Source organism: Cheilinus undulatus, linkage group 23 (assembly GCF_018320785.1).
Source record: "Cheilinus undulatus linkage group 23, ASM1832078v1, whole genome shotgun sequence".
NCBI classification, from domain to species: domain Eukaryota; kingdom Metazoa; phylum Chordata; class Actinopteri; order Labriformes; family Labridae; genus Cheilinus; species Cheilinus undulatus.
Window position 1 is genome coordinate 27,884,870 of NC_054887.1, and position 26,538 is coordinate 27,911,407.

Here is a 26,538-nt window from a genome sequence, read left to right on the forward strand (position 1 = left end):
TGAGGGGGATAAAGCGCACAAAGCATCATGTTCAAAACTTGCATTTTAGGTAGTTTTATAACTATAACTAGAACCTAAGTTGTAATGCAAGCAATTGTAATGCAAACAATGGTGAGTGATTTGCTCAGATGCAGCTATAGCAGCGTTATCAGAACGGGGAAAGAACCACATCAAAATGTTGTTTTTTTTGTTTTTGTTTTGTTTTGTTTTGTTTTTTTGTGAAAAGATGTGTTTGTGTCTCTCCTGACTTGCAAGGGCATGAGTTTGAGTCCTCAACTGGCTCCACTGATAGTGAACAACTACAGTGGCTGCCTGTTGCACTTGCACATCCGAGAGATTATGGTGGTTGTGTGTTTTATTTTAGTTGCCTGTATCATCAGTGTTGTAGTGGACATTTATGATGGTCTTACCCTTGACATAAGCTGAACACTGGACTTTCTGTTTGCCCAGCTGCAGCTGCAGGTCTGTCACTGAGCCCTTCACAGCGCACGGTGAGCTGTCTTGGCTCGGGACCAGTCTAATAATACACACAGACACAGAAATAATAACTTCAATACACATAAAAACCCTGAGACACTTTATTTAATATCATAGCAGTCCCTCAGGAAAAGCTGTCCCTATGAAATGTATCTGTTCAATATATTGCCCTTCTCTTTTTTGTCTTTATTACATTTCAGTCAAAACCTCATACATTTGGGATTCATTGAAGTCAAACAGTGCACTGATTGATCATCTTATATTGCTCACGTCTTCATCAGTCTTAAGCACAGACTCTGATTTAAAGTCGGAGCTTTTTCTTTATGATGAAGGCTAACGTCGGTCTCTATGGATCCTGAGAATCCTGTATTCAGATCTCAACACTTCAATTATAAAATCTCTCCTACAGCTTATGTGGAGCCAATTGTTTTAATGTTAATCTTTACCTACTTTTTAATCCTTGCCTGTTATTTTTAGCCTCCTTTTTTCTATCAGTGTGCCTTGTTTAATTTGACTGTCAACACACTTTAAAGCTGCTTTGTAAAGGTCTTAAATATGGCAGGTATTTGCAGTTTGAGTTGTTGTGTTGCAGTTTCCAGCAGAGTATCTTACCCCAGCCTCTGGCAGCAGGAGGTGGAGATGTGGTTATATTGGCTGCCTGTGTTGATGGATGCCTTGACTTCGGTCTCGCAGCACTGTAGGGAGGACAGAGGGGATATTTTGATGTCACAGTGTGATTTTTTCACTTCATTCTCGCTTCCCCACACACCAGGAAACAGTCATAACACTACATTACCACAACTATGGGGAGCCTTTGAAAAACGCCGCTCTCTTTTCTTTCAGAATTTCCATACAGATCACTCAAGCTTGTGAATCTGCCAAACTGGAAAATTAAGCCAGAGTTGACTGCTAATCAACTTTTGTGCGAACAAAACAAATCAAACAGTTGTAGCGTTTCAAAGCCAGCCTTTGTTTGTCGAGTCAAATGTTATTTTCTGTACCCAGCGTGATCTCTTAAATCACCACATTTCTGTTGGATGCTGCAGGCGTTTGAGCCTAACAGTTAATAATCAAGCTAAGAATAATCCAGCTGGAACATTTATACACTTTCAGGCATCCTAGCACATGTTTTTTCATTATTTGCTAATCAGTCATGCTAAAATCGCTGACCCTTTTCCTGACAAGATGCTGATTCTTCAGTTTGGCCAGTCCACTTTGATTTTTCTGCCTTAATAATCTCTCCAGAGCATAGAATATTAACCAAGTCAGTCATGCATTGTGTTCATTTTACTTAATAATCACCCAAGCAGCTGCACACTGAGAGTCAACAATATTGTTGACTCATTTTAATATCATTAAAACTGTTTTCTTTGAAAATTATGGATCAAATGTATGCAAGCTCATTTGACTTTCTATTTCCCATGTAAGCTTAAGCTCTAGAGCTTATAAATGATTCAGCTTGAAGTTTTCGAGTGAAATCATACTAAATCAAGGACAGATCGATGCACCCAGATTATGTGATTGGGAGTTGATCATCATTTCTAGGTATTCTGCACATCCTGCATCATTTCTGTGCTGGGCTTTGACTCAAAAGTCGTGCAGCATAAATACATGGAAGATAGGCAGGAAGGACACAGGATGAATATATCATCCTGGCGTGTGCTAGAGTGAGAACCACGCATTTTGGACGGCGAAGGAAACTGGTTTATGGTGTGACAGCTGAAATGTACAGGGCTTTAAAACAGGTCGATATATAGGCTGATGGTTTGGTATGTGGCAGAACAAGTGTGAAGATGTCCGACTCAGCAGCATGCCACTGCAGAGTCGGACATACTTTCATTACAGAGCTTGTTTATCTCTAGAGCAGGCGCCCATTTACTGAGGACTGTAACCTCAGTAAATGGGCAACCCCCCAACCCCAAAAAAGGACATACCTCCATTAATAAATCAATTTTCCCTCTATTGCATCTACTGGGACAAGGACAGTGGTCCTATTAAATAACCTTGTCAGGCAATAACCATTGCCTGACTTGACTGTGCATGTAAAGATACTAACATTTCGCAATAAGCAGTGTTAGCAGCCTAACAGCCAGAGTTTTTCAGTAGGTGTTGATAAAGATTAACCCCTGCAAAGCAGATGGACTAACCAGAGTCCATGTCTGTCATCAGGCAAATCCATCTTGAAAAGCTCCAATCTGCACCGGTTGTACCAGACCCAATGACAGGTCAGTCAGCATTGTTTGTGGAGAATGAGGCGGTAGCTACAGGCAGGGTTAAGTTGTACTGGAAGTTGTTGTTAATGGCTTGCAGCAGTGCTGCAATTAGTTCGGATGTAGCTATGGTAAAGCGGCAGTTTTTTCAGAACGATGAAAGATGCTTTCGCCCTTCTTCTGACCTGCTTCAGCATGAGTTTGCGATCGTTACAGGCAGGGTTTAAGTTGTACTGTAAGCCGGTGTATACAGTGGCTGCTATTGCTAAAGCAGTTAGCTAGGCTGTAGCTGTAGAAAAGTGGCAATTTGATCAGAATTGTGCCACATTTCTTTATTAAAACAAGAGCAGAGTCACACTAAAGCTTCTCTTTGCAGAGAAAACACTTTCGCTCCTTCCCTCACCAGCCTTATCATGAACTGTATCCACTTTGACCCCCGCTGTTCCCAGACACTTTTTTATGGGAGGTCTCCCTGTTGAATGTGAAATATAGCCATGCAGTATATATGAAATGGGCACAATTGCACATGCGCAGAATCCTCAACTATGGGACCTTTTTTTTTCCTGTGTAAACCATTGGGTGTTATCTTAAATCACCATGGAAACAGCAGGAATGCCTGTCTGATGTGCCTTCCCAGACTATAAAAACGAAAATGAACAAACAGGAAACAGGCCTACCTGTCACCCTCAGACTGACATGGAATATTTGTTATTATTAAGCTGCTAGTTGTGTTTGCTTGCAAAGCTGCGTATGTGTGTAGGTGAGATAGTGACAGTTTTTAATCACTGATTGTTGCTATTTGAAGTGTGCAATCATCAGATCATCTCTGCTTCACTCGTGAGCACTCAGGTCTTGGCCAACCATCGGACCATACAGTCTGAGCACATAACTCATGATGCCGTAAACAATTCAGTCACTCTTTGTGAGCTGAAATTCCACCACAACTGTTAAAGAGTCGGTTTGAAATTGTACAGCTTACATCCAGCTTTGAAGTGAGTAAACACTGAAATTACATTTACAAAGTAAACAGACAAATGCCACTAAATTTATCCTAATGTTGCATTTTGGACTAGACTTTTTTAGGCAGCTTCATGCAAACAGCCAATGTGTATATCTGCTGGTTTTAGCTGCTCATGAGAGCTGATATGTAAATATTTTTTAGCAAGTTTAAAATAATATTTAGGAATTTTGGAAAAGATCATTTCAGGATTGTTGCATCAACATTGATGAAAAATAATAAAATTATTCTGACAAGGGGTGTGCAGATGGTCAAGTGGTTTAAGGCGCACCCCATTCGGCCTGTGGCCCTTTGCTGCATGTGTCTCCCCACTCTCGTCCCAGTTTCAGAGTCTATCCACTGTCCTCCTCTATCTAATAAAGGCACAAAAGACCCAAATATAAATCTTAAAGAATATATATTCTGACAAATGTCTTTGTCAAAAAGAAGCGACAGCAGTGTAACTGATAGCTTAGCCTTAATGTTAGCCTGGATAGGCTAACCTTTACTATCACGTATACTGCTTACTATCTTATATTGAATTTGCTGTTTGATTAAGCTAAAAATGAAGAGAAGAAAAGCCAGAAAACCCAACTGTAAGCTTTCAGAGAATCTGCATCTGAAAAAAAGGATTGTAGCTACCTCAAAGAAATATGACAAACAAAAGAAGCAAATGTTTACATTTTTAAATAATTCTTCTCTAAAGCGAGACAGTCCCGATCATTCATGCTGGATTTTTACAGTAGCAGCACTAACAGGCAGCGTGTCCTAATTTCAACCGCCGTCTCCTCCTCTGCAGTTGTACCCTGTTGCCTGTGGGGCAGTACATGTCACAAAGACATGATTCATGGGCAGCAGAGGAGAGTGCACGGTGCAGCGGAGTGTAATGCTTTATGGGCAACAGTGTCTGTAATGGCTTTTTTTTTTTCTATTCAACATCCTCTCACTTGATGTCATGCAATCTGTCCACTAGTAGGGACATTTTCGTTGGAGGTTAAACAAAATAAAAGAAGAATATGTCATCTTTTAGGAACATATGGTTGCTCTGCATGCATGTGAGATAAGCAATATGCTGGCACCACCCCCGCCCCTGCTAAAAGTAAATCAGACCATGCATTAATTATATGTTTCTCCACTACTGAATGCAAATAGATCCCCTTGTTATTCTTTTATGATTGTGCTTGCTTACATATTAATGACACAAGGTTGCAGTCATCGCAAACAGAACAGGCTAAACAGTGGACCATGCCAGGCAATGAATACTAATCTAAGACAGCAGACACAGACTGAGGAAGTTTGTTTGAAGATTCAATCTTTCTAAACTAAAAAAAAAAGGATCACAAAGACACAAGCAGAATAATTACATTCATTGAAGTGCAAAAGTATTATTAACCAGTATTGATGGAAAGAGCATTGGTAATGAATATATTATAAAAAGACTGGCAAAGCATTAGTGTTGAGAATCATAAGGCCTCTGTCTTTTCATCCAGCACAATTATCAGGACTAATGATTTACTATTAGGTTGTGACAGAGGTCTTCTCTCTTTGCTTTTTTTATTAGATCTTAGTGCTGTATTTGATAAAACTGACCATCATATCCTGTTACAGAGGCTTAAGGCTCACAGAAGACACTTAAAGCAGATTTATATGCTTCCTCTGGGCAACATTATGAGGAACCATGCCATGGATTTCCATTGCTATGCTGATGATACCCAACTGTATGTATTGATAAAGCCTTATGGTAGAAATTAGGTTTTTAAGCTCGAAGCATGTCTTAAACACATTAAGACTAGTTAATTGGTAAAATGGTTAAAATCATTTATCAAATTAGGCGGTGCAGGATTTATTAGTCGGTTAAACCTATCACCAATATTTTTTTATGAACACAGGCTCAAAGCACAATATTAATCTGCGAAGAGGAATGAAGGCGGGCCGTGCTAGCTTTTAATGCTAGCCATGCTGTAGAGAGTATATCAGGCTAACATCACATCTGCTGATACAATGACCCTGTGAGGAATGTGACTGCTTTCTAGGGGTTTTCTCCTCTTTAGACTAGTCGGTTAAATGAAATGTAAATGAGCGTTTAGCCAAATATGGAAATAGACGCTTAGGAATATCCTTAATTAAGACCTGTATGACCAGAAATGTCCTGCTTCTTGACGAGACTGAGGTTGCCCCAAACACCTCCGCGAGGCTTTTTCTAATAATGTACCTGCCTTAGACAGCATTAGCCTGACATCCAGAACCACTGTGAGAAATCTAGGTGACCAAACCAGACCGCTTGATGGAAACAGACCATTGGCAACTTCAGCAAAGCTGGATATTTTTTTTCCCCAATCTGAACAGTTACCACTGTCATAAACAATGTTTTTGCCTTCTCCATGCAGAAATCACTTCCTGCCCCCATCTGGATTTCCTCATTATAGCATGACATCATCTGCAAACAACCAACAGATCCAACCTGAATCTACCAGCAAGGCTACTGTGGAGTGATTGATGGCATGCCCTACAACTGCCCTGAAGCAGAATTGTTCATTTTACCCCCCTATTATTTGGTTTACATAACAGAGAGTATTGTAATGTTTGTTCACATAACTTCAAGTACATAAGCATGGAGTAAAAAGAACTTGCTTAGTCATCTTGCCTTTTTTGTTGCAGTGTGACATTAATGTATGGAGGGTGGAGTCATTCCAGTTTTTCATAGCATAGATGGATGCTACTTTTAAAGACAAGCTTTAGCAAAACTAACATTACTTACATTCCACCCACTCAGTTTTCAAAGTAAGAGTAATCCATCAATCTCAGTTTGTTTAGTGCCAAATCATAACACAAGTTGCATGAAGAAGCTTTATAAATAGAACAGGTCTAGACTGAGCTGTTTGGCTCAGTCTCAGTTCAACCCTTATATCTATCACCCTGCCCTACCCCTATGTTTTGGGTGTTAACCTCCAGTGGTAGGGTGTCCTGATTCTTTTAACTATGGAGGGATATGGCACTATATGGACCTTCGAATAGAGGTTTTCTAGAGGCACACTCCATTTGAACAACAATCCAGTATCATAAATAAATGTTTCAATGCATTAATGTCCTTGCTTGTAGTAGAAATGTTCAGTATTGTCAACACAAAGCAACATTTAGTAAAGTAACATTAGGGAGAAAAAGCTTCTTCTTAACAGGTAGAAACCACAGGTTTCACCGTGGAAAGGAGAGATAGATTGGTGTTGAAAGAGAGAGACGTTCTGATTATAAAACCAATCTCTGTGTTTTGGATTTTAACAGTTTGCTCAACAATTTTACTGTTAGGAATACTTTTTTAACTGAGTCAGCTTGGCAGTGATACAGTATATGGGAAAAAGTATTTGGCCACATTCTTTAATGACTTAATTCAGGTGCATAAAATGAGCACCTAGCCATGCAGTTTCCATTTTTAAAACAAAATGGGTCATCCTGAAGAGCTCCATGACTTCAAGTTTGGTACTGTAAAGGATGACACCTTTGCACTAAGACAGTTTATGAAATTTCATACCTGTTGGATATTCCACAGTCAACTGTAATTGATGTTACTAGAAAGTGGAAGTGTTTAGGAACAACAGCAACTCAGCCAGGAAGCAGAAGACTATTTATAATTACAGAGCAGGATCAACGACTGCTAAGGCGCATGGTGTAAGGAAGTCACCAATGTTCTGCTTATTCCATAGCTGAGGAGTTCTGAACGCCCACTGGCATGAATGTAAGCTTCATGGAATGGCTCCCCATAGCCGAGCAAGCCTCACATCAACAAGTCCAATACCAAGCTTCGACTGGTGTGGTGTAAAGCAGCCACGCCACTGAACTGTGGAGCAGAGGAAACATGTTCTGTGGCGTGGCGAATCACGCTTCTCTGTTCGGCAGTCAGATGGGTCAGTCTGGGCCCAACTGTGAAGTCTGGTGGAGGAACAATGGGGGCTGGTTTTAGGCTCTTTAACTCCAGCGAAGGCCAATCCTAATGCCTTAGCATACCAAGACATTTTGGACAATGCTATGCTTCCAACTTTAGGGCAACACTTTGGGGAAGGCCCTTTTCTTTTCCAACATGGCCCTGACCTCAACCCCATCGAGCACCATTAGGATGAACTGGAACAGAGACTGTGAGCCAGGCCTTCTTGTCCAACATCAGTGCCTGACTTCACAAAGGCTCTACCAAATAAATGGGCACAAATTCCCACAGAAACAGTCAACTGTTCCTGTTAGTGTAATGTCAGGTGGTTAGATACTTTTGTTCATATAGTGTATGTTGCTATTTGGCAGATTTGTTGGATTTTAAATGAAAATTGCTTTATATCCTACAATGGCCTTGTTTTTAACTCTCCAGCACCCATCCTGGTTCCTGTGTCCTACTCTGTTCCCCACTCTCCCCGTCATCCACGTCACAAATCAATACCCTCTCCTCCTGACCTGAGGATATTTCCCCTCTTGGAAACAAACCCGTCCAGTTTCCATGAGCCTTGTTTTGATCCCTCACTCTCGGTACAGACTGAGCTGAGCCCTCTTTGTCCTCACAGGCACACAGGCTTATCAGCAAGCCCACAAACCTGCTCTTTTGTCTCAGTCCCAGCTCTGCAAAAAAATCCACCTTCTCTCTCTCTTTCCCTGAAGTTTAAAAATAGAACGAACCAAATGAGTAACTGAGGAACACTTTGAATTTAATAAGTCGATGATAAAACAGAGCAGAGCACAATGAGTAATAGGGGAGACTGCTGGATCTACCAGAAAAGTCCTAAATGAACTACTCAGTTCAAAAACACTGACATGTGCACGAAGCTGTGATGAACTTCTAACACAGCAGCTGTCTGATCAATGCACTGATCACTTTAAATGGATCAAAAGGGCTCTGTTATTGATGTCACACATGGATGCAATTCTCTCCAATCATCATCCAAAATGTCAGCTTACTCTCTCTTAGGTTTGTGGACATAGGCTTGGTGAGTTTCAACCCTAGTTCCAAAAAAGTCGGGGCACTTTGTATATTGTATTTTTTATGTATATAATTTATTTTTACTCCGGAAAAACAGTCTCAAACTGTTGCGAGGATTAAAAATGAAAGGGACCGGTGTTGTTTAGTCAGATCACTTGAAGTCCCGCACTTTGCACCTCTTATTTTTTTGCAAGTTAAACTACTAAAGTTTGTTGAATCTACCACTTTCTTTGGCTCTAGCAGCTCTTTTTAAAGCCTTTGAATGAGAAGGCAGAGACCTCTCTGTTCCGTTTTATCCGTTGCTGACCCGGTGTCAAGAGTCTTTTAACTTTTAGTTCAAGAGTCCTTGGAGATTCTTTTTCATGTCTTGTATTTCTTGGCAAACAACTCTCCAGTATCTCAAAAACCCTCAGGCTATCCGTTTTGTTCCTGTTCCTCTGATTACTCAACCCCTGAAGCAACTCCAGTTTTCCAAAGGATGCCAGGAATCCAAGGGATATCCTCTGCTACTTTGAAAAGTCTCTGCAAACTTGACCACCTCAAATTGGTTGATTTCTACCTGACCCTTTAATTCTTCTCTTTCTGAAAGATATAAGAGCTCCAGAATTAAAAATCTGTGTTGTATCCAAAGGCTTATTTGGGTGGCTTTGCTGGCTGTCTTTAATTAAAAATCTGGGTTGAGAGAATAGAAGAATTTTGTGCACTATTGATGTAGTTTGAGGGGAAAGGGAACACAATGCCATTGTCATAATTCAGTCCTGCAGCCTCTTGTCTGTCATTTTAAATTAGTTTAACTTTAATTAAAGGTGTGATACGCAACATTTAAAGGCCTGCATCCACAACAGGGGCTTTTAGCAGTCATCCTCAGTTTCAGAGCACCTCTACTGGCATTTGTTTTTGCCAGGTTATAAAAGTTGGCTACTGCTTTCTGCTTCTGAGTCAAATTGGTTTCTCTTCCACCATTATCATAAGTCTTTTTCAGAAGTTTGTTTTATTGGTCAGTGAGGCAAAAGGGACACCGAGTGCGGCGCTGTTCCAAAAGTTTAACTGCTGATGCTGAGGGCATTGGCTTTTTTCTGTTTAGGATGCTAAGTGATGAAAACGCTGAACTACAATGGCTTTTTATAGAAAATAGGCCTGGGCAATATGGCTTGAATATCATATCACGGTATTTTTCTTGCCCTTTCCAATAACCGTATTATATCACGTTATTACAAAATTAGAATAGATAACACATCTAGATGCATACTCAGGTGATACAAACCCCTTCGCCTCCTAAAGCAAACCTGTGATGGCATACTGAAGTCATGTCTGAGCTTTCGATTACAGAAAAATGATTTAACATGAGAAATTATACTGAATTTAAATTGATCTAAGTGCAAGAACAATGGCTTTGGGCACAGGCCTATGTAGATAAAAATATTCAGTCAGGGTATTGGCTAGGATATTAAAAGTGAAACACCTGACCTGCAAGATCTTATTAAAAACATTTAATAAAGCTGAGTACACCGTCTGCTTACACAATAAAAAAGCATGTCCTTCATGTAAATACTGTAATGCAGCTAATGTAGCAAAGACTAAAGCTAGAAACTATATTAGCTACCTAGGTGACCTAGCTACAGGGCTAACGTAGCTCAATCTTAAGCTAAATTAGCAAACTGAACTACGTCAGGTACATAGCAAAGCTATATACCTAATGAAGCAAAAGCTAAAGCAAACAAGGCAATGTGAGCTACCTAGGTAACCTAGCTACAAAGCTTAAGTAGCTACACCTAAAGATAAAATAGCGAACTAAGCTAAGTTGGCTACATAAATAACACAAGTATATAACTAAAGTAAAGAAAGCTATGTTAGCTACCTAAGTAACCTAGCTAGAAAGCTAACATAGCTAACAAAGCTTTTTCAGCTTTGTAGGTTACGCAGCTACATGACGTAGTAAAACCAAGCTACAATAGTTCTGTTAGATCATGCTATGTTTGCTTAAGCTAGACCCATTTTAGAAGCAGTTACTTGAACAGTGGTTTACTCTAGCTGTGTTAGTTTTGGCTAAAGCTAATGAAGCTACACTGGCTTGCATAGTAACGTTAACTACATTACAATGTTACCCATTGGTTTTCTGAGGTGGAAAGTTTTTCCTGTTTTTTCCCCCATATTTAAGAATACATTCTGTATGACCCTTAACCATCCCAAAGTTTGCAAGATCAGGAAGTGGTACTGTAGCGATGCGGTGCAAGCGAGCAGAAATGGATGAAGGACAAAGGCTTGAATGGCATGTTCAGATTTAAGACCATGCCACATAAGACTGAAGTTATTTGCACTTAGTGTCAACGTGTACTGAGTTACTTGAAGTTCGTAGAGTCTCAAATACTCTATACCACTTGCTAGCCAAGCACACTGCCAATGCAGAGAGCCTCTCCCCTAGCCAAAGGTAAGCCATGATGGATTCTTTACAGTGGGGATACTATAACTCTGCAAGCAAGAAACTTTCAAAAGTGGGTGCTAAATGAGTGGCTACAGATTGCAGGCTGGTTGATGTTGTGGAGGAGGAAGTTGTGCTATGTTCCTCCCCTCCCTACTTTTCAGTCAGCCTCAAGTGGTCATTTAAGGAACTGCAGTTTTTTGCACTTCTGCTTTGGCTTCATTTTTGAACTCTGAAGAATAGTGCTTCTTCTAAAGAAAAGAGGGCCCAAGTGTACAGTCATCCTCAAGGTGCTGCTGAGGCCATCGGGGGTTAAAGGTCGACCAAACTGAAACCAAAGTGTGAGTCTTATCTGTCACTACCGCACAGCCCTTGTGCTTTTTTTATCTCTGTAACCCACTTTTTTCACATTTACACCAAGACCTGTTAACCAGAGTGAACATTTTGTCACTGTGACTCAGATTATTGTTGCCATTATCCAACCAGACAGCTGCTGAGATCTGCAAAGCTTTCAATGTGTTTAAAAAAAAGAACACGACGAGTAGGCTTTAAGTGGTGAGTCACTGGAGAAGAATAGTGCCGTCTTTGTGTATTTTCTTGTTTTTAGTTTTGATGCAGTGTTTGACAGTGTCATAGTGTTGAATATGGGTGAAGACAGACATTATGGGTTTTTCACGTACTTTGCATTGAACAACCAGAGCTGTGAGAGGGGTCGAGCTCTCCGTGCCCTCGCTCTTCTCGGCCGTCTGTCTAGCTCCAGCCTCGCTGCTGTCGTCCTCTTCGTCTGACCGTAGGCTCCTCTCACTCTCCTCTAGAGACTCCCTCTCTTCTGTGGAGTCGTCTGCCGTGCTCTCGCTCCTCTCCTCGGCGTCGGCGGTTCCGTCCTTAGTGTCGGCCAGAGGGGAGCGGACCCTGCTGCTGGGATCTCTGGCCTCACCTCGCAGCCGAGTGATGTTCCCCTCCAGCAGGCGGCGCTGGACGATGCTGTGAGGTTGCTAGAGGGAAAGACATGAGAAATCAATGTCAGGGTGTAAATTTTCTTTGCAGCTTGTAGAAGATTGAGGCAAGCTCATGTTGTGCCATCCAAGGTTATGATAGTTTTGGATTTTTCATTAGTTTTTTTTTTTATTTCATTTTCACTTTCTGTGTTTTATTTCAGTTTAGTTTGTATTAGTTTTGACTGCTGGTTTGTTAGTTTAGTTTAATTTTTGTTAGTTTTGACTGCTGTGTTAGTTTAGTTTAGTTTTTATTTTGCAAAAATTCTTCATTTTAGTTGAGTTTTTATTAGTTTTAGTGTTAGTTTCATTTTTTTACGGATAGATTTCAGGGCTGAGTGAGCGTCATACATTTTTAAAAACTTAACTTATCATTTTATTTACTTAATGATGGTGTTTGAATACAACTCCAGACATAAAACTACCACTATGGGAGGTCATAACTAATTAGATCAGGCAATTTTACTCGCCCCAGACTTGGGTATTGGTGCTAGTCAGTCTGGTTGTGTCAAAGACTAAAACTAAGTATATTTTGTCTCCATTTTATTTTATTTTTAATTAGTTTTTGGCTTTTGGTAAAGCTACTTAGATTTAGTTGACTAAAATGATTTTTGTTAATTTTAGTTTAAGTTATTTAGTTAGATTTAGTTAACTATAACTAACTTGGTGCCACCTTAAACCAAAAGAATCGGTGCAATTACATGTCTCCTGATGGTCTTGCATGGTTGTGCAATCATTTTTGGCAATTTCAGGCAAAATGCCTAGAAACTGATGGTTACAGGTTCTCTAAAGAGACATATTTCCCTCTTCTTCTTAAAATTACTTTCCTTTGGTTATTTTTTGGTTCAAATGTCAAATTGTATTGACCATGGTTGATTCATAAAATCAATAAAAGGGTAAAACATCCACAGGGGTGAATACTTTCTATAGACATTGTGTTCATTTTGGCCCTCACAGCAAGAAAAACCATCCCAACATTGAGTCCAAATCAGGAAAAATGAAACAACGTTGAACTTCGAGTAAGCGTTGTAGAATGAGTAAAGTGTCTACATCACTGGATAGGTATCATCTGCTGCTCTCCTTCCCTTTGCATGGTGCAAAGATAAATATTTATAGAATTATTATCTCACAGCCTACGTCAGAGACAGCCTGTGACGCATGATACAAGTAATCTAAGAGGAAAAAACACACATATAGGTCATTGAGTTAAAGAAACATGTCAGCATGATTGCAGACAGTCTGCTCTAAGAATGTGATGGTGTTTCTCCCAAGAGTAAGACTGAATTATTCATGCATAATTTGTTTACAGATGCAGATGAAATATCCATGAATCTATTTGCATCAAGGTGAGTTTTATTTCAAAGAAAATGTTGGCTTTATTCATAAAACACTAGTCAATGTCTGTTTTCTCTGTAATATCTTTTATTCATGTGGCTGACAAATTAGTTATGTTTGCAGCTTTAACAAGTTATGAGCAGAAACATTTGTGTGCATTTATTAGTAAAAGCAGAGTGTGATATAAACTATTAATGAAAAACCTTCAAGTTATGATCATTGCACACATTTTTTACTCCCTTATGTTGCAATAAGTTGGCTCATTTTCCAGTCTTGTTGTGTAAATTGGAGCTCTAGCCTTGAACCTAAGACAACCGACACATGCACTCACACATAATGTCTATAGAATGCTGCTTGTCAACTTTCAGCATAACCCTTGATTGATTGATGAGCCTTAGTGGTGGGAATTTCAGCTCTTTCAAGTGATCCAGATCATTTGGTTTGGCTCAGCAAGAAGAGCCGGCTCTTTCGGCTCCCAAACGGCTCTTCATTTGGGTGCCAGTTATGCTCATTTGACTGGACAGATTTAGCGATTCCATGAAATATGATTGATATTTGTGCTGGTATTTTAGTCCAGTTGTGCTCAGCTTTTTGAATTGATGAAAATTCCATGCTATTATTTTTAAAAATGTACCTTACTCCCCCTCCACCACCACCAAAACCCAAATGAAATTTGCTCACCGGCTAGGCCGTATGAAACACCTGATATAATTAGTGTTGTACCATCAAGCCTGTGTCCCTAATGCGAGATGTGTCTGTGGAAGTGTATGTAGAAAAGATCATTCCTGCTAATCAGTTACATAGCACACAAACGACATAAATAAAAATAAAAACATACCACGGCTCTTCTCGTTCACATAAAAGAGCTGGCTCTTTGAATCAGCTTGCTCAGAAACGACCCATCACTACTGAGCATGTGCTTGAGCTGAGTTTGCCGTGCTGTAAACAGGAGTGAGGACAACACAAGATTTCTGTGATTTCAACTTTTGTGGAGCTCTGTTGATATTTTTGAAATTATAAGGTACTTCGGCTAAGTTTTTTTTTTTGGGCCATTTTATTGATATTGTATGATGATCATCCCTTAGTCTGCAGAGTTTTCCTTGAATGTCTAAGGGCATTAGACACTTTTGCACCATGAGTGACATTGCCGAACTCATCAGCAAACTTTATTCTCCCCATTATGAGAAAACCACATTAAGATTTGGTTCTTTTCAGGCTGAGATGAATGCATAAGTCTACTTTGGACTCATCAGATGAGCTGTGAAAAGAGGAATGACAGCCTTAACATTGTAAACACCACACAGACAAGGAAGTCTTGCCTAGAATCTGTTTAACTCTAACCACTACAGAAAAATTCACTTCCATTACCAAAAGGTACAAGGCTTTCATCAGACCATGATAGGCCATTATTGCTGATGGTTTCTGAGATTGGAGCGCACCAAATAGGCAGGATGAGACTTTTTTACCTGGACAAGATGCCCTCCTAGCTCAATCCAGGAAGGAAATTTCTTACAATCACTGTCACATTTTTCAAGTCTGGCCCCAGGAACAAGCTGATAAAAGAGCCTTTCCACTCAGGTCATCAATGAAGCCTTGAATGTGGAATAGATCTCAGGATTAGAGCTCAGTCAGAGAGAGGAGATGCAGAAGGCTTCTCTGCAGAAAAAGACAAAAATGCATGGGGCATGACTTCTTTATGGGCACGTTTGTGCTCTAATATCATTTGCATGAAATCTTTTTCAAAAGGATCGCAAGGGGGAGCATCCTGAAAATATGATGTTGAAATGTGCTTCCAGTGTCAGTGTTTGCTGGTGAAGTCTGAGACACTCTTCCATTGGTTTTGCGAGAAAGTATGTCATGTAAGTCATTGCCTATTTGACTCAAGCCAAAATGTTCATGCTATCAAAAATGATTTCAAAATTTGTCACAAGAAAATCTATTTTTTAGGCCAAAAGTAATCAATCTGCAGCAACCCGAGACCATTTTAACAGTGAATTCTGCAGATTTAAGCGTAGTGTTAGCTGTAAACCCCCTTCCTTCCCTTAAATCAGTCTTCTCCTTCACCTGTCCACCCACAAACAAACCAAAATGCAGATTTAAACTGCAAACAGCTTCATTTAAAGCTGTTTAAACAGCTGGAAATCAATGTCACATTGACAGCTCATTGGAAGGATATCACTGCCAGCAGACTTTCTGTTTCTGTTTTCCTCTCCTGCAGTTTTTCTGCACATATAAGCAGTTAGACATCATGCAGATTCAATTCACAAAGCACTTTAAAAGAGGCAGTTGTTCTGTATAGCCACTGAAACATTACTCACGCTGTATTCAGAACAACAGAGGCTTTTCTCTCGGTCAGAAATGACTCAGTCCTTACATTTCTGCTGCATATATAAAATACGAGTGTGTCGTTCTTGATTAACGCCAGATTTCTGCTATCTCAGAGCAGCATGTGGTCAGCAGCTGGCTGGTCTTTCGGCATCATAGAAGGAGTAAATTATATTTTAAGCTGCCTGTTCCTCCATAATCACATTTCTGTCCAGTAGAGCAGAGTCTGGGAACAGACTGTCAGACGGCTGCTTTGAAAAGAGCAGGTCACCAAACACCAGCACAGACGCTGCATGAATTAAACACAAAGCATGAGCTCCGCTTTCAAGGTGTTTTTTTAAACATGGAAATCACCAAGAAGTTTTCAGCATTATTTATAATGTACTATTGGCCTTGAGCTACAAAGCAAATATTACCATGCATTATGTTAACAAAATCAGCGCTCAGCTTATTCCTGCAATGATATCTCTGGGTAAAGATAGATGTAGATTGAAAACAGATGCATGCTGAAGGAGGAAGAACAAGCATTATGTCTGTTACATTTGGGCTGCTTCCAATCTCAAATTAGCATATCAACGAGCTTAAAATAGCTGAGAATAGATCAGTGAATCTGGTCCTTGGTTGCACATTTAGACATAAAGTTGAAAGAAGATAGAAAAGAAACAGATTTGTTGTCTACTATCTCCAAAAAATGCCATTACTCAAACTCGTCTTTGTTTATCAGACCTCCTGTAAATGATGTATGCCTCATTTGTCAGACAACAAACCTTTTGAGAAAGGACTGAGGTGGGCTCATACGGTTGTACAGTACTACACTGTTGCTCAGTCCAGCCTATGTTCAAGCCTCATCACCAGTGTCCTGTCTTGACCTCGCCACCGTGTAAAATGTTTAGCACATTTCTGGTGGCTGCAGGAAGACTGTCTCATTTCATTCATCCTGCGCTCATTAATGATCACTCATTCACGTTCACATTCACACTCTCTGCTCTAGTGATCAGCTGGTATAAGTGTCGACTCACTTGATCTCTGAGCCAATCTCATTCTACCACGACCTTTCTCAATCCAATCATCCTGCGGCTGCTATATTTTAAAGTGTTCTCCTCTCCTCCACAGTCAGTCTATTGTTTCAGAGCAACCACTGCAACCTCCCTCCACCCCAGCTACCTCCATTACATCTCATGAGCGTCCAGGTCCTTATCACATCCTGTATCTTTTCGTCACCACTGTATTAAGTCTCTTGATTGCACTGACATCTGAAATTGAAAAATACAACCCTGTGACCACTGGCCAGTTTAATTTGGAATGGGTCAACCGTTTGGGTGTCGGCCTAAACCTACCGACGGAGCTCAACAGTGTCCGCCCACTTTTTTGGCACCTCTGGTTCTGGAAGTAATATTCACCATTCAGATCCTCCATTGATAAATACAACATCCATATGACAACAATCTTAATGCATGAACCAGGCTAACCAGCTACCTGAATACTTATTAAACATTTTATTTGGTCTAAAAATGGCATTTGAAAACAGAGAAAGCAACAAAGGTGCAAGACTGTGTACATATTTCTTCACAAGGTTGAAGAGACTGCATATCCCACTATAAACCCTGATAGCTTATCAGAACACAAAATATTAGGGAAAACTGATTACCTAAAAAGATTAAGTAATACAGAAAAAAGTATTGTGTCAAGAAGGAGGTACTTAGCCATTTTAAGTTATATCAACTAAATTTTACTCGACCTCGTACCTGAGTTTCACTAAGCTGTGGCAACTAAATACACCTGTTGAAATCCAACTTACTACAACATTTTGAAGTACTTTTCTTAAAGCTACATGTTTCTCTGTTGCTATTTTCCCTTTTGTCTTTCACATATTTTTTTTGTTAAACACTCATGCCACCTAAGGTAGGCTAGCTTGAGTGATGATAACTAACATTGACCGAAAGATACACTCTCAACCAGGAAGTGCCTTTCCAAGGTGTTCAGTAACGCTACCCATGCCATGCTGAAGTTGCTTCCCACAGGCAGGACTTCAAACTCAGAGGATAACTTGACTCATGGTGCAAAAGTGTCAAAATGTACCTTAGGCAGGAAAACTGAGAGATGACTGTCAATCAGGAGATATTTCTGCTAATATAGCTAACAATCTAATCCATTATGAAGAAAATGAACTGGAATTTGACTTTTGGAGCCACATTGTTGAGCTTAATGGCCACCCAGGAAATGTTACAGTGACACTCTAGGGTTGATGGCAGCATAGTTCCTTTCCTTGAGATATCAAATTAACCATGCATTTCTTGCTGATATGATACAAACTAGTGGCGTTTCATTCTCGGGTAGCTTGTGGTAAGTCTACCTTGAATGGTTATGACCTTACAGTCTTCAAGTCTTCATAGACTGTATGGTGTTTTTTAAGGAGTGAGTAGGTCAATCTTATCCTTTACCCCTTTCCAGTCCTGTTCATGACGTTCCTAAGGCTTTTTCTAAAGTTCAAGGGTTTTCAAATCCTTGTGAAAATGCCCCACTTGTAAATTTTGAGGCTTTTCTTGTTCTTATAAAAGGCGGTTGCTAACAATTGGCTGACTATTACTACAGAGAACTACTCATGCTCAAACTGAACTTTATTGGTCACACTAAGAAGGAAGCCTTGTATAGAAGAGGTAAGAGCGCCAAATAAAGTTGGCAGCTCATTGGTGGTGACGTTGAAGTCAGTCGACTGTATTGTAGTTCCTTTAAAGCCTAGTGTTAGCTTTTTATTTATACAGATTGCATTTACACTCCAAAAATTATGAAAGCATGTTCATTTGTAGAGATTATCTTGATGAACAACTGTCAGAAACTTTTTTTCCCCACAGAGCTCATTTTCAACAATAATCAAAAAGCCCACAGGCTTTTGGCTGATGGAACCTGTGCGATGCTAACTTCCAGTTTGGCCTACAAAAGTGCGTCAGAACTGCCGTAATCTATTCCTCAGGAGCTTTTAGTGCCTTTCAGTGCATTGTCTTGGTTGAATCTTATTGAATCCAATGGAAGACTTCGACTTCCCCTCAGGACTAAGAAGTCAGATCGACTGGCAAAACAGCCGCCTTGCCAGCCGACGTTGGCATCTGCAGAGTCATTAAGAAGTGGTCTAAGTTTCCTGGTTAAGTTCCAGTCTCACAGAGGACACCTCCATCTGTCTACCTGTTGTTTTCCACAAGTGTTATATTACTCAGCCAAACAGCCCTTCATCTCTACATTTTTGCCGCCCTCCCACCATCTCCATCTCTCTGCTCTCTTTGAATGCAATCAGCTCTCCTGCAGTCACTACAAATTGTGCCGTGTCCACTTCACAATGTTCCCATTGGAGAAAACAACCCTTTAAACATCACAGTTGAAGCTGTTATTGTAAGTGGTGACAACGATTTTCACAGAGTGGAAAGCTCTCTATGGCTCGATGGATTTTGACCTGTCAGATGTGCACAAATTACGGAACCATAATGCTGGAGGTACATCAGGTCTTGGGGGATAATCGTAATAATATTGAGGAGCCTTTGAACGTTCTTTGAAATAGACTGTCTTTGTGATTCTTTCAAGACATAGTCACAAAAACATGAAAGAAATAGTCGATGACTAATGATAACCGTAACAAGGTCAATAACTGTACCCCAAATTGACAGATACGACTATTGAAGAGTAGCATGCGTAGGTGTCCGGTAGATGCTGTCAAAGTGGTAGCAAACTTTGTGAAAAGTGAGAAAAGCTCATTTTTAAGATACTGTAGCTGTTTTAGTGCCATTATTCAAAGTATTTCTACCAGATCTACCAGTGTTAAGTCCCCAAAAGTCACCCAAGTTCCAAGCTTGCTAAAAAACTTTTGTCAGGAATTCAAAGGCATGGATAGCATCATCGGAACAGCACAAAGGCTGGCTTCTAGAGGAAAGGAAAAGTAAGAGGCTAAGATTTATGGTTCAAAAGTTATTTAACTTTTAATAACCTGTGTCACTCCTTGACACATACGACCACATTGGGCTGAGATGGTTAAAGATTGTGGCTTACATTAGCAGTGCTTGGACCACCAGCCTCTGATCCTCTTTACAGGTTAACATCCACCTTCCTGTGCGTAAAATCATCATATGTGGGTATAACTTTACACAGCCTCTGTAAAACCTTATTCATATTTTCTCGATGTAAATAGCACTAAAATGTGCTATTCCTTTAAGATGCTATCAGTGTTATCAGTTGACATTTGTTTACATCCGGTGAAAGAGCAATATGGCAGCAAGGCAGTGGCTATTAACTGGAGCTACAGTGGATACTAGTGGCATTTTACTGGGATTGTGAGCCTGAACTGATGAAAAATATTAATAATTAGTTTAATGGACTTGCAATTCTGTTACCAACTACTAGTGGATCTGGCTTTAGCCCCTAATTGCACCTATTCCTACTGACTTCCTCCTTTGATACCGCCATAATTACCCCTAAAGCCAGGTGAACACTGTGCGATTTTCCTCCCATTCAGCCATGAATTTTGAGTCACACGACTCACTTTGAAGTCAGGCATCATTTGTCGTGCTGTGTAGAGGGGGGGTACGACGGTCGACTATGGTCCGACTACGACCTGAAATCGTGCTCCTGACTGGCCGGAAGGATTTCTGGCATCTTTTTTAGTTGTACGACTCCAGACACTTTACAGTGAGAGCAGAAACGCAAGCAGAAACAACTTTGGGGGATTGTTTTTCTTTGTAAACTGTCAGACAGTGTCCTAAATTACCATGACAACAGCTGGAATGACTTTCTGCTGCACCCTGGCTTTGATAAAGGAAATAAACTAGCAGGAAATATTCCTACCTGCCGACCTGCAGCTGACACAGATAGTGACGATGTTTGTGTGTGTGGGATAGAGAGAGAAAGCAGGAGCGGGAGAGAGAGAGAGAGAGAAACACTTCACCCTCAGTATGTGAGACTTTTTAAAAAGGAAACTCCGTGGGTTTCTGTCACAGTTCATCCTGACTTTACTCGCACAGTGTGAGCACTCAGGTCGTGCACGATGGTCTTGTGTCGTAAGAGATTCAGTCACCAAATATGAGATGACATTCCGCCACAACTGTCGTATGGTCAGCTTGACATCACCCAGTGTATACCTGGCTTAAGACTGGTAAACTCAGACTGGATAAACATGCACATAGTATCAGTGGTGTCAACCATTGCTTTCTAAGTGTTAAGAAGTCCAGCAATGGCTGTCGTCTTCATTTAATTTTCGGTCAAATGGAGTTAAGACAGGCAAAGGGGATGAACTGAGGCTGGTCTCAAGACTGCTGCCAAACAACTACAAATGCCAAGGAAATGACCTATGAAGTTGTCTTTTTTTTTTTTTTTTTCTTTTTTTTTTTTTTTTTTGTATAAAAAGCTGTAAGCATATTTATATTTGCTGTACTTAAAGGCTTTTGACATTGGACTTAATGGAGATTCCTTGATGATAGCAGCAGGGTTTTTTTCACTTCTGCATTGCCTTCTGGCATGTGCCTTAAATAGTTGCATAAACAGACAACCTTCACAGCTTTATTTTTGTTATTTAAATGACTGTTGTGAAGGCTTTCATTGTTAGCTATCACAAAGGCAGTGCTCCATTACTTAACTTTGACCCTCTTTTATGTGTAGTGAGAACAATGTCACTCTGACCTTGAGTTAGAGGAAACTAAAGCAGATAAATGGGATTTAAAGATACACCATGCTACAGTACGCTCTTCCCTGCTCTTACCCTTTACATGACTGATCATTATTTGAATTTCGATGAGCATGTGAGGGAGTAAAAAAATAGTTTTAAATTATAGAGTTTCTATTAAATGCTGAAAAGCACAGATACCACTGTCTAGATTGCATAAATACACAATATGGACTAAAGTATTTGGCCACACCTGTTAATTATTGAATTCAGGTGAACAACATAGGTGAATAAAATCAAGCACATAGCCATGCAGTCTCAATTCCCAAAGATTTGTGTCACTAAATGGGTCATTCTGAAAAAATCAGTGACTTCAAGCCTGGTACTGCAATGGCTGCCACCTTTGCAGTAAGACTGGATATTCCAGAGTCAACTGTAATGGTTGATGGACTTGAGCTTGTGTAGCGCTTTTCTAGTCATTTGACTACTCAAAGCGCCTTTATACCGCAGGTCACACACACCAATTCACTCCTGCATTCATTCACTGATGGCAGAGGTTGCTATGGAGACGTGGCCATCAGTGTTATCTAGTAATTTACACGCTACTGGCACAGCACTGGGAGCAAATTGGGGTTAAGTGTCTTGTCTAAAAACACTAACTCATGACTTCAGGGGCTGGAGATTGAACCCAGAACCCTCCGATTACAAGACAAACAGCCACAGTCGCTGTAAGTGATATGATTAGAAAGTGGAAGTATTTAGGAACAACAGCAACTCCGCCAAAAAGCGGAGGACCATGTACAATCACAGAGCATGGTGCTGATTCCATAGCTAAAGAGTTCTGAACTTCCACTGGCATTAATGTAAGTTCTGCCATGGGTTTCCATGGCCATGCAAGTACATGCAAGTCCAGTGCTAAGCAAAGGATGGAGTAGTGTAAAGCACATCAACTCCGGACTGTGGAGCAGTGGAAACGTCTGGGTTTGGCAGATGCAAGGAGAACGTTACCTGCCTGACTGCACTGTGCCAACTGTGAAGTTTGGTGGAGGAGAGACAATGGTATGGGGCTGTTGTTCAGGGTTTGGGCTAGGCCCCTTATCTCCAGTGAAGGCCAATCTTAATGCTTCTGCATACCAAGATATTTTAGACTAATGCTGTGCTTCTGATTCTGAGCCAGGCCTTCTAGTTCAGCATCAGTGCCTGACCTCATAAATGCTCCACATTCATCTCTCCCATTCATTCAAATGGGCACAAATTCCCACAAAAACACTCCAAAATCTTGTGGAATGCCTCACTACAGTCCCTGTTGGTGTCATGGTTAATTCAGGTTGATTCAGACGTCTCTCCTCCCAGTGACACTTTCTAGCTCCTCCTGGGGGATCCTGAGGCCAAGAGAGATATATAATTCCTCTATCAAGCTCAAGGTCTCCTCCCAGTTGGACATGCCAGGAAAACCCCCAAAGGGAGGCGACCAGGAGGAATCATAATCAGATGCCTGAACCATCTAAACTGGCTCCTTAAGATGCAGAGGAGCAGCTGCTCTATTCCGATACCCCCTGTGGATACTTCAGCTCCTCATCCTATCTCTAAGGCTAAGCCTGGAGAGCCTTTGCAGGAAGCTCCTTTCAGCCCCTTATACCTGCAACCTCATTCTTTCAGCCACTACCAAAGCTCAAAACTGCAGGTGAGGGTCAGAAAGTACCTCAACTGGTAAATTGAAAGCTTTGCCTTTTGGCTCAGCCCCCTCATCGCCACAACAGTCGCTGGGAAAATTGCAGAAGCTGCACCAATCCCTCTGTCAATGTCATGCTCCAGTGCAATTTAGAGAGTGCTCAGGAGTTTCCCTGCAGTTTTTCCCATTTAGAAACAAGAAACTCAGATCTAGGACTGCTATTTTGGCTGTAGAGTCTAAACAGGAATCAATATAGTTTGCATTTTACTAGTATTGCATTAAAGTTTAAAATTCTAGCATTGTGACAGACCCATTAGCATGCACGCAGCAAGACGACATGCTGCTGTATTCCTGAGAAGAATCTAAATTAAGATGAGGATTTCATGGCAGGAGGAGGACAGAGAAACATAGAAATAGAAAATAACGTAGGGGATAACCTCGGGCCTTCAACCTTAACACGGCTGTAATGATGTCATCTCATGTCTGGACATGTCTCCATGTTATTTGCGACCTGTCATTATGTTTCAGAGGCTCTCAGAGTCAAACATCCATCTGCTGACATGCAGCTCAATCCAACACCTCGACGAGGCGTCCGGGAGACGTTTCTGACAGCCTGTCACGTTAAAAAAAAAACAGTGATTCACCCTGAAAAGAATGAAAAACTGTTTTAAAAGCATGTTTCTGTTGTAGATTTCCATTCTTAGCACTCTGTCAGGATTTCTGTCCAAAACAAGCACACTCACTCACAGCCAGTAATCACCAGCTGACACTGATTCAGCCCATTGGTTCCCCTCTGAGCTCCAGCTGTGGCCCAGCAGCTGTGAGACTGATGATGGCCTCTCCTCCTCTGCTCTGCTCTCCTCATTACTCGCTCCTCGCCTCCTTTTTCCACCCATCTCCTCCTCTTAGCATCACCCGTCTCCCCTCATTTTTATATCTCGTCACACCTACGCTTTCTCTTTTATGCATCCCCGTACTCCTCCTCATGTCTCCTACTCTACTCTGTAGTCCTTCCTTTTTGTTCTTACTACACATCTCCTCTTTCTTTCTTTATATCTGACTTTTGCATCAAGTCAGCTCCACTTTTCTTATTTTTTCATCTCACCCTGGTCCTCCCTCTTTTCTTCACCTGTCTCCTCCTTTTACTTCTGCCTTCTGTCCTTCCTACAATCATTAGGCCCATCAGATTCCTAGCATAAAGCACCCTGTGCACTGCACAGATGTCACTTGTATTTCCACCTGAAGCAGTAGTCATGTGGCACTCTGTGCTCATTTGTTTTAATAGCAGATGAACTTGTGCTCCTGTTAGCACCCAGGGGTGTAGTTGAGAACACTGAAAACATCTGTGCCTTAGACCAGTGGTTCTCACCTGGTCAGGCATCATCACCTCCTTAACCTCCTGAGAGCTGAGCTTTTATTTGGTATGCATTTTTGATATTTCCTAGTTATATGGGTCTAGTAGGACCTGATAATTATAAAAACTAAATATTGTATTTTAACGGCAAGTAGTTTGAAAAAATGGTTAATATTTTTATTATCATGGAGAGCCAGAGAACCAGAAAAATGAGCAGACATTTGAAGACAAAACCTGAAACTCACTTGCCATTGCAGGAAAACCTAAAACAAAATATACAAAGGAATTTACTGTTTGCCCACCAAGGGCTTTTGTATATGGACTTTTTGCCATATTCTCAGTGGAAAGAGCTTCACAATACAATTTTAGGTCCCAACCTGGTCTAGAGGCTTACGCCTGTGGTGCAGTTTGGTGTCATGTTGTCAGTGTCACAGACAGTATAGAAATTAATTAGAGATTGTAAAACACCTGGCCAATGCCAAAACCAGTCAGTTTCACCTGTGTCTGATTTTGATGCCCAGGTTTTTTCATGATTTCTTTGGTGTAACACTCCCACAATGCCATCATTTTCTCTCATGCTCGATAGGGCTAGGCATTTAATCGCAAATGATTATATTTCAAATCGCAGAAGGTACAGTACATCTGTTACCTGAAATTTGTGTCAAAATACCAGTTTAAAACTTTTTTTTGCAGCAGAGACATTATGCATTACATATCATGCAATCATTCTAGAGTCATATTTTTAGCATAGTGTATAAAAACAATCCTATTTTCTTATTTTTGTACACCTTTTTATTTCATGAGACTCAGCTTAGACTAGCCAAAAATAGATCTTTGATGACTAAAACTGACTAAAAGTAAGTTTAGTTTTCACTAAGATGACTAAAACTAGACTAGTAATTTAGTTTTTGTCAGACAATCAAAATCCATGATATTTCTACACTGTGGGTTAAATCTGTCAAAATGCAATGCATCTGTAGCCATTCTGCCTCTCAGCTATAGAAAGCAGGGACCCCAGGCTTGGCAGGGTGCGTAGAACACAGTACCAGGACTTAGTACCAGATTCAGGTAAGAGAATAAACGCTTTGACTAAAAGTCAGCACTGAAATGTGAGGACTTTTTTTATGGGCTAAAAATAGACTAAAATGTTTTTTGAGTTTTCGTCAGCTAAAACTATAAAGGGTAGAAATGGCTAAAATATGGCTAAAACTAAAAGACATTTAATCTAAAGTCTAAGACTGACACTGTAATTAAGAATGCTGTCAAAATGAACACTGGGCTGATGTTTGTCAAAAAGCCAATATTGGCTGATATTGATGTTAAACCAGTGATTTCCAATTATTAATACAGTCTGTCTAATATCAGTTATGCATTTATAAGAAAATTCAGCCAAAGATTCCTGCAGAAAAAAATCAATAATCACTTAAAAGTTTATTTGGGGTTGGGCTCACAGAATATTGGTTAACACAGATCCTGTCTGGAGATTTTAATGAATAATTAGGTTGTGGTTTTGGTGAAGGAGCACATTAGTTGCTTAAAAAACCTTCTTCTGGTGTGAAAATGCCTGTAGTCCATTCTCCATATTGGAAGCAGCTGCCTCAGAAAGTTTGACACTCAGTCAGACTAAGGGGGCATGGTCTGGTGGAAAAGTCACATCTAGTTACTCCTCTACATCTCTCCTCTCCGACTTTTCTTACCTGTCATGATTTATACCTTCTCCTCTCCTCTCTTTCCCTACCTTCTGATCCCTCCTCTCCACTCATCATCTCTCCTCCCTTGTTCTGTAATCACAATCAGTAAAAATCACCACCATATTTCTGTCTTCAGTCCCCCAAAACCTCTTACATTAAAGTAATCCTCAGAGAAAATCTTTTCCTCTCCTCTCTGCGGGAGCTCTGCTTAGAGAGGAGATTTTCATGTGGCGCTCTTTGACATCTGAACTAATCAGAATCAATGAGGAGCTTCACTTCAGACTGGACTCAGTGTTATTTTCCTCCTGTTGTCTACACATCAGTATCCTCCTCTTAATGGCGTCCTTCTCGCTCTTTGTGTGGTGATTGACCTCATTTCCACCGTTTCAATCACCAGCTTAATCACTCAATTATGGAACCCTTTAACAACATAATTACTAATTATACTCTTCTGCATTTAAAAAACAG

The 26,538-nt window shown here is 40.5% G+C and overlaps 1 protein-coding gene and 1 long non-coding RNA gene across 2 annotated transcripts in view; one reads left to right on the forward strand and one right to left on the reverse strand.

The window, feature by feature from the left end:
* LOC121505616 overlaps positions 1-6,322 on the forward strand; it is a 34,875-nt gene extending 28,553 nt beyond the window's left edge. Inside the window, exon 3 of the long non-coding RNA XR_005991575.1 lies at positions 6,072-6,322. This is a non-coding gene — a long non-coding RNA (uncharacterized LOC121505616). The remainder of the gene's footprint in view (positions 1-6,071) is intronic.
* Positions 1-26,538, reverse strand: part of nrip2 (nuclear receptor interacting protein 2) — a 56,954-nt gene that overhangs the window by 11,633 nt on the left and 18,783 nt on the right. Inside the window, exons 2-4 of the mRNA XM_041781074.1 lie at positions 11,738-12,052; positions 1,090-1,172; positions 411-517 (exon numbers count right to left, since the gene is read on the reverse strand). Coding sequence (XP_041637008.1) covers positions 411-517; positions 1,090-1,172; positions 11,738-12,052 — 505 coding nt within the window. The remainder of the gene's footprint in view (positions 1-410; positions 518-1,089; positions 1,173-11,737; positions 12,053-26,538) is intronic.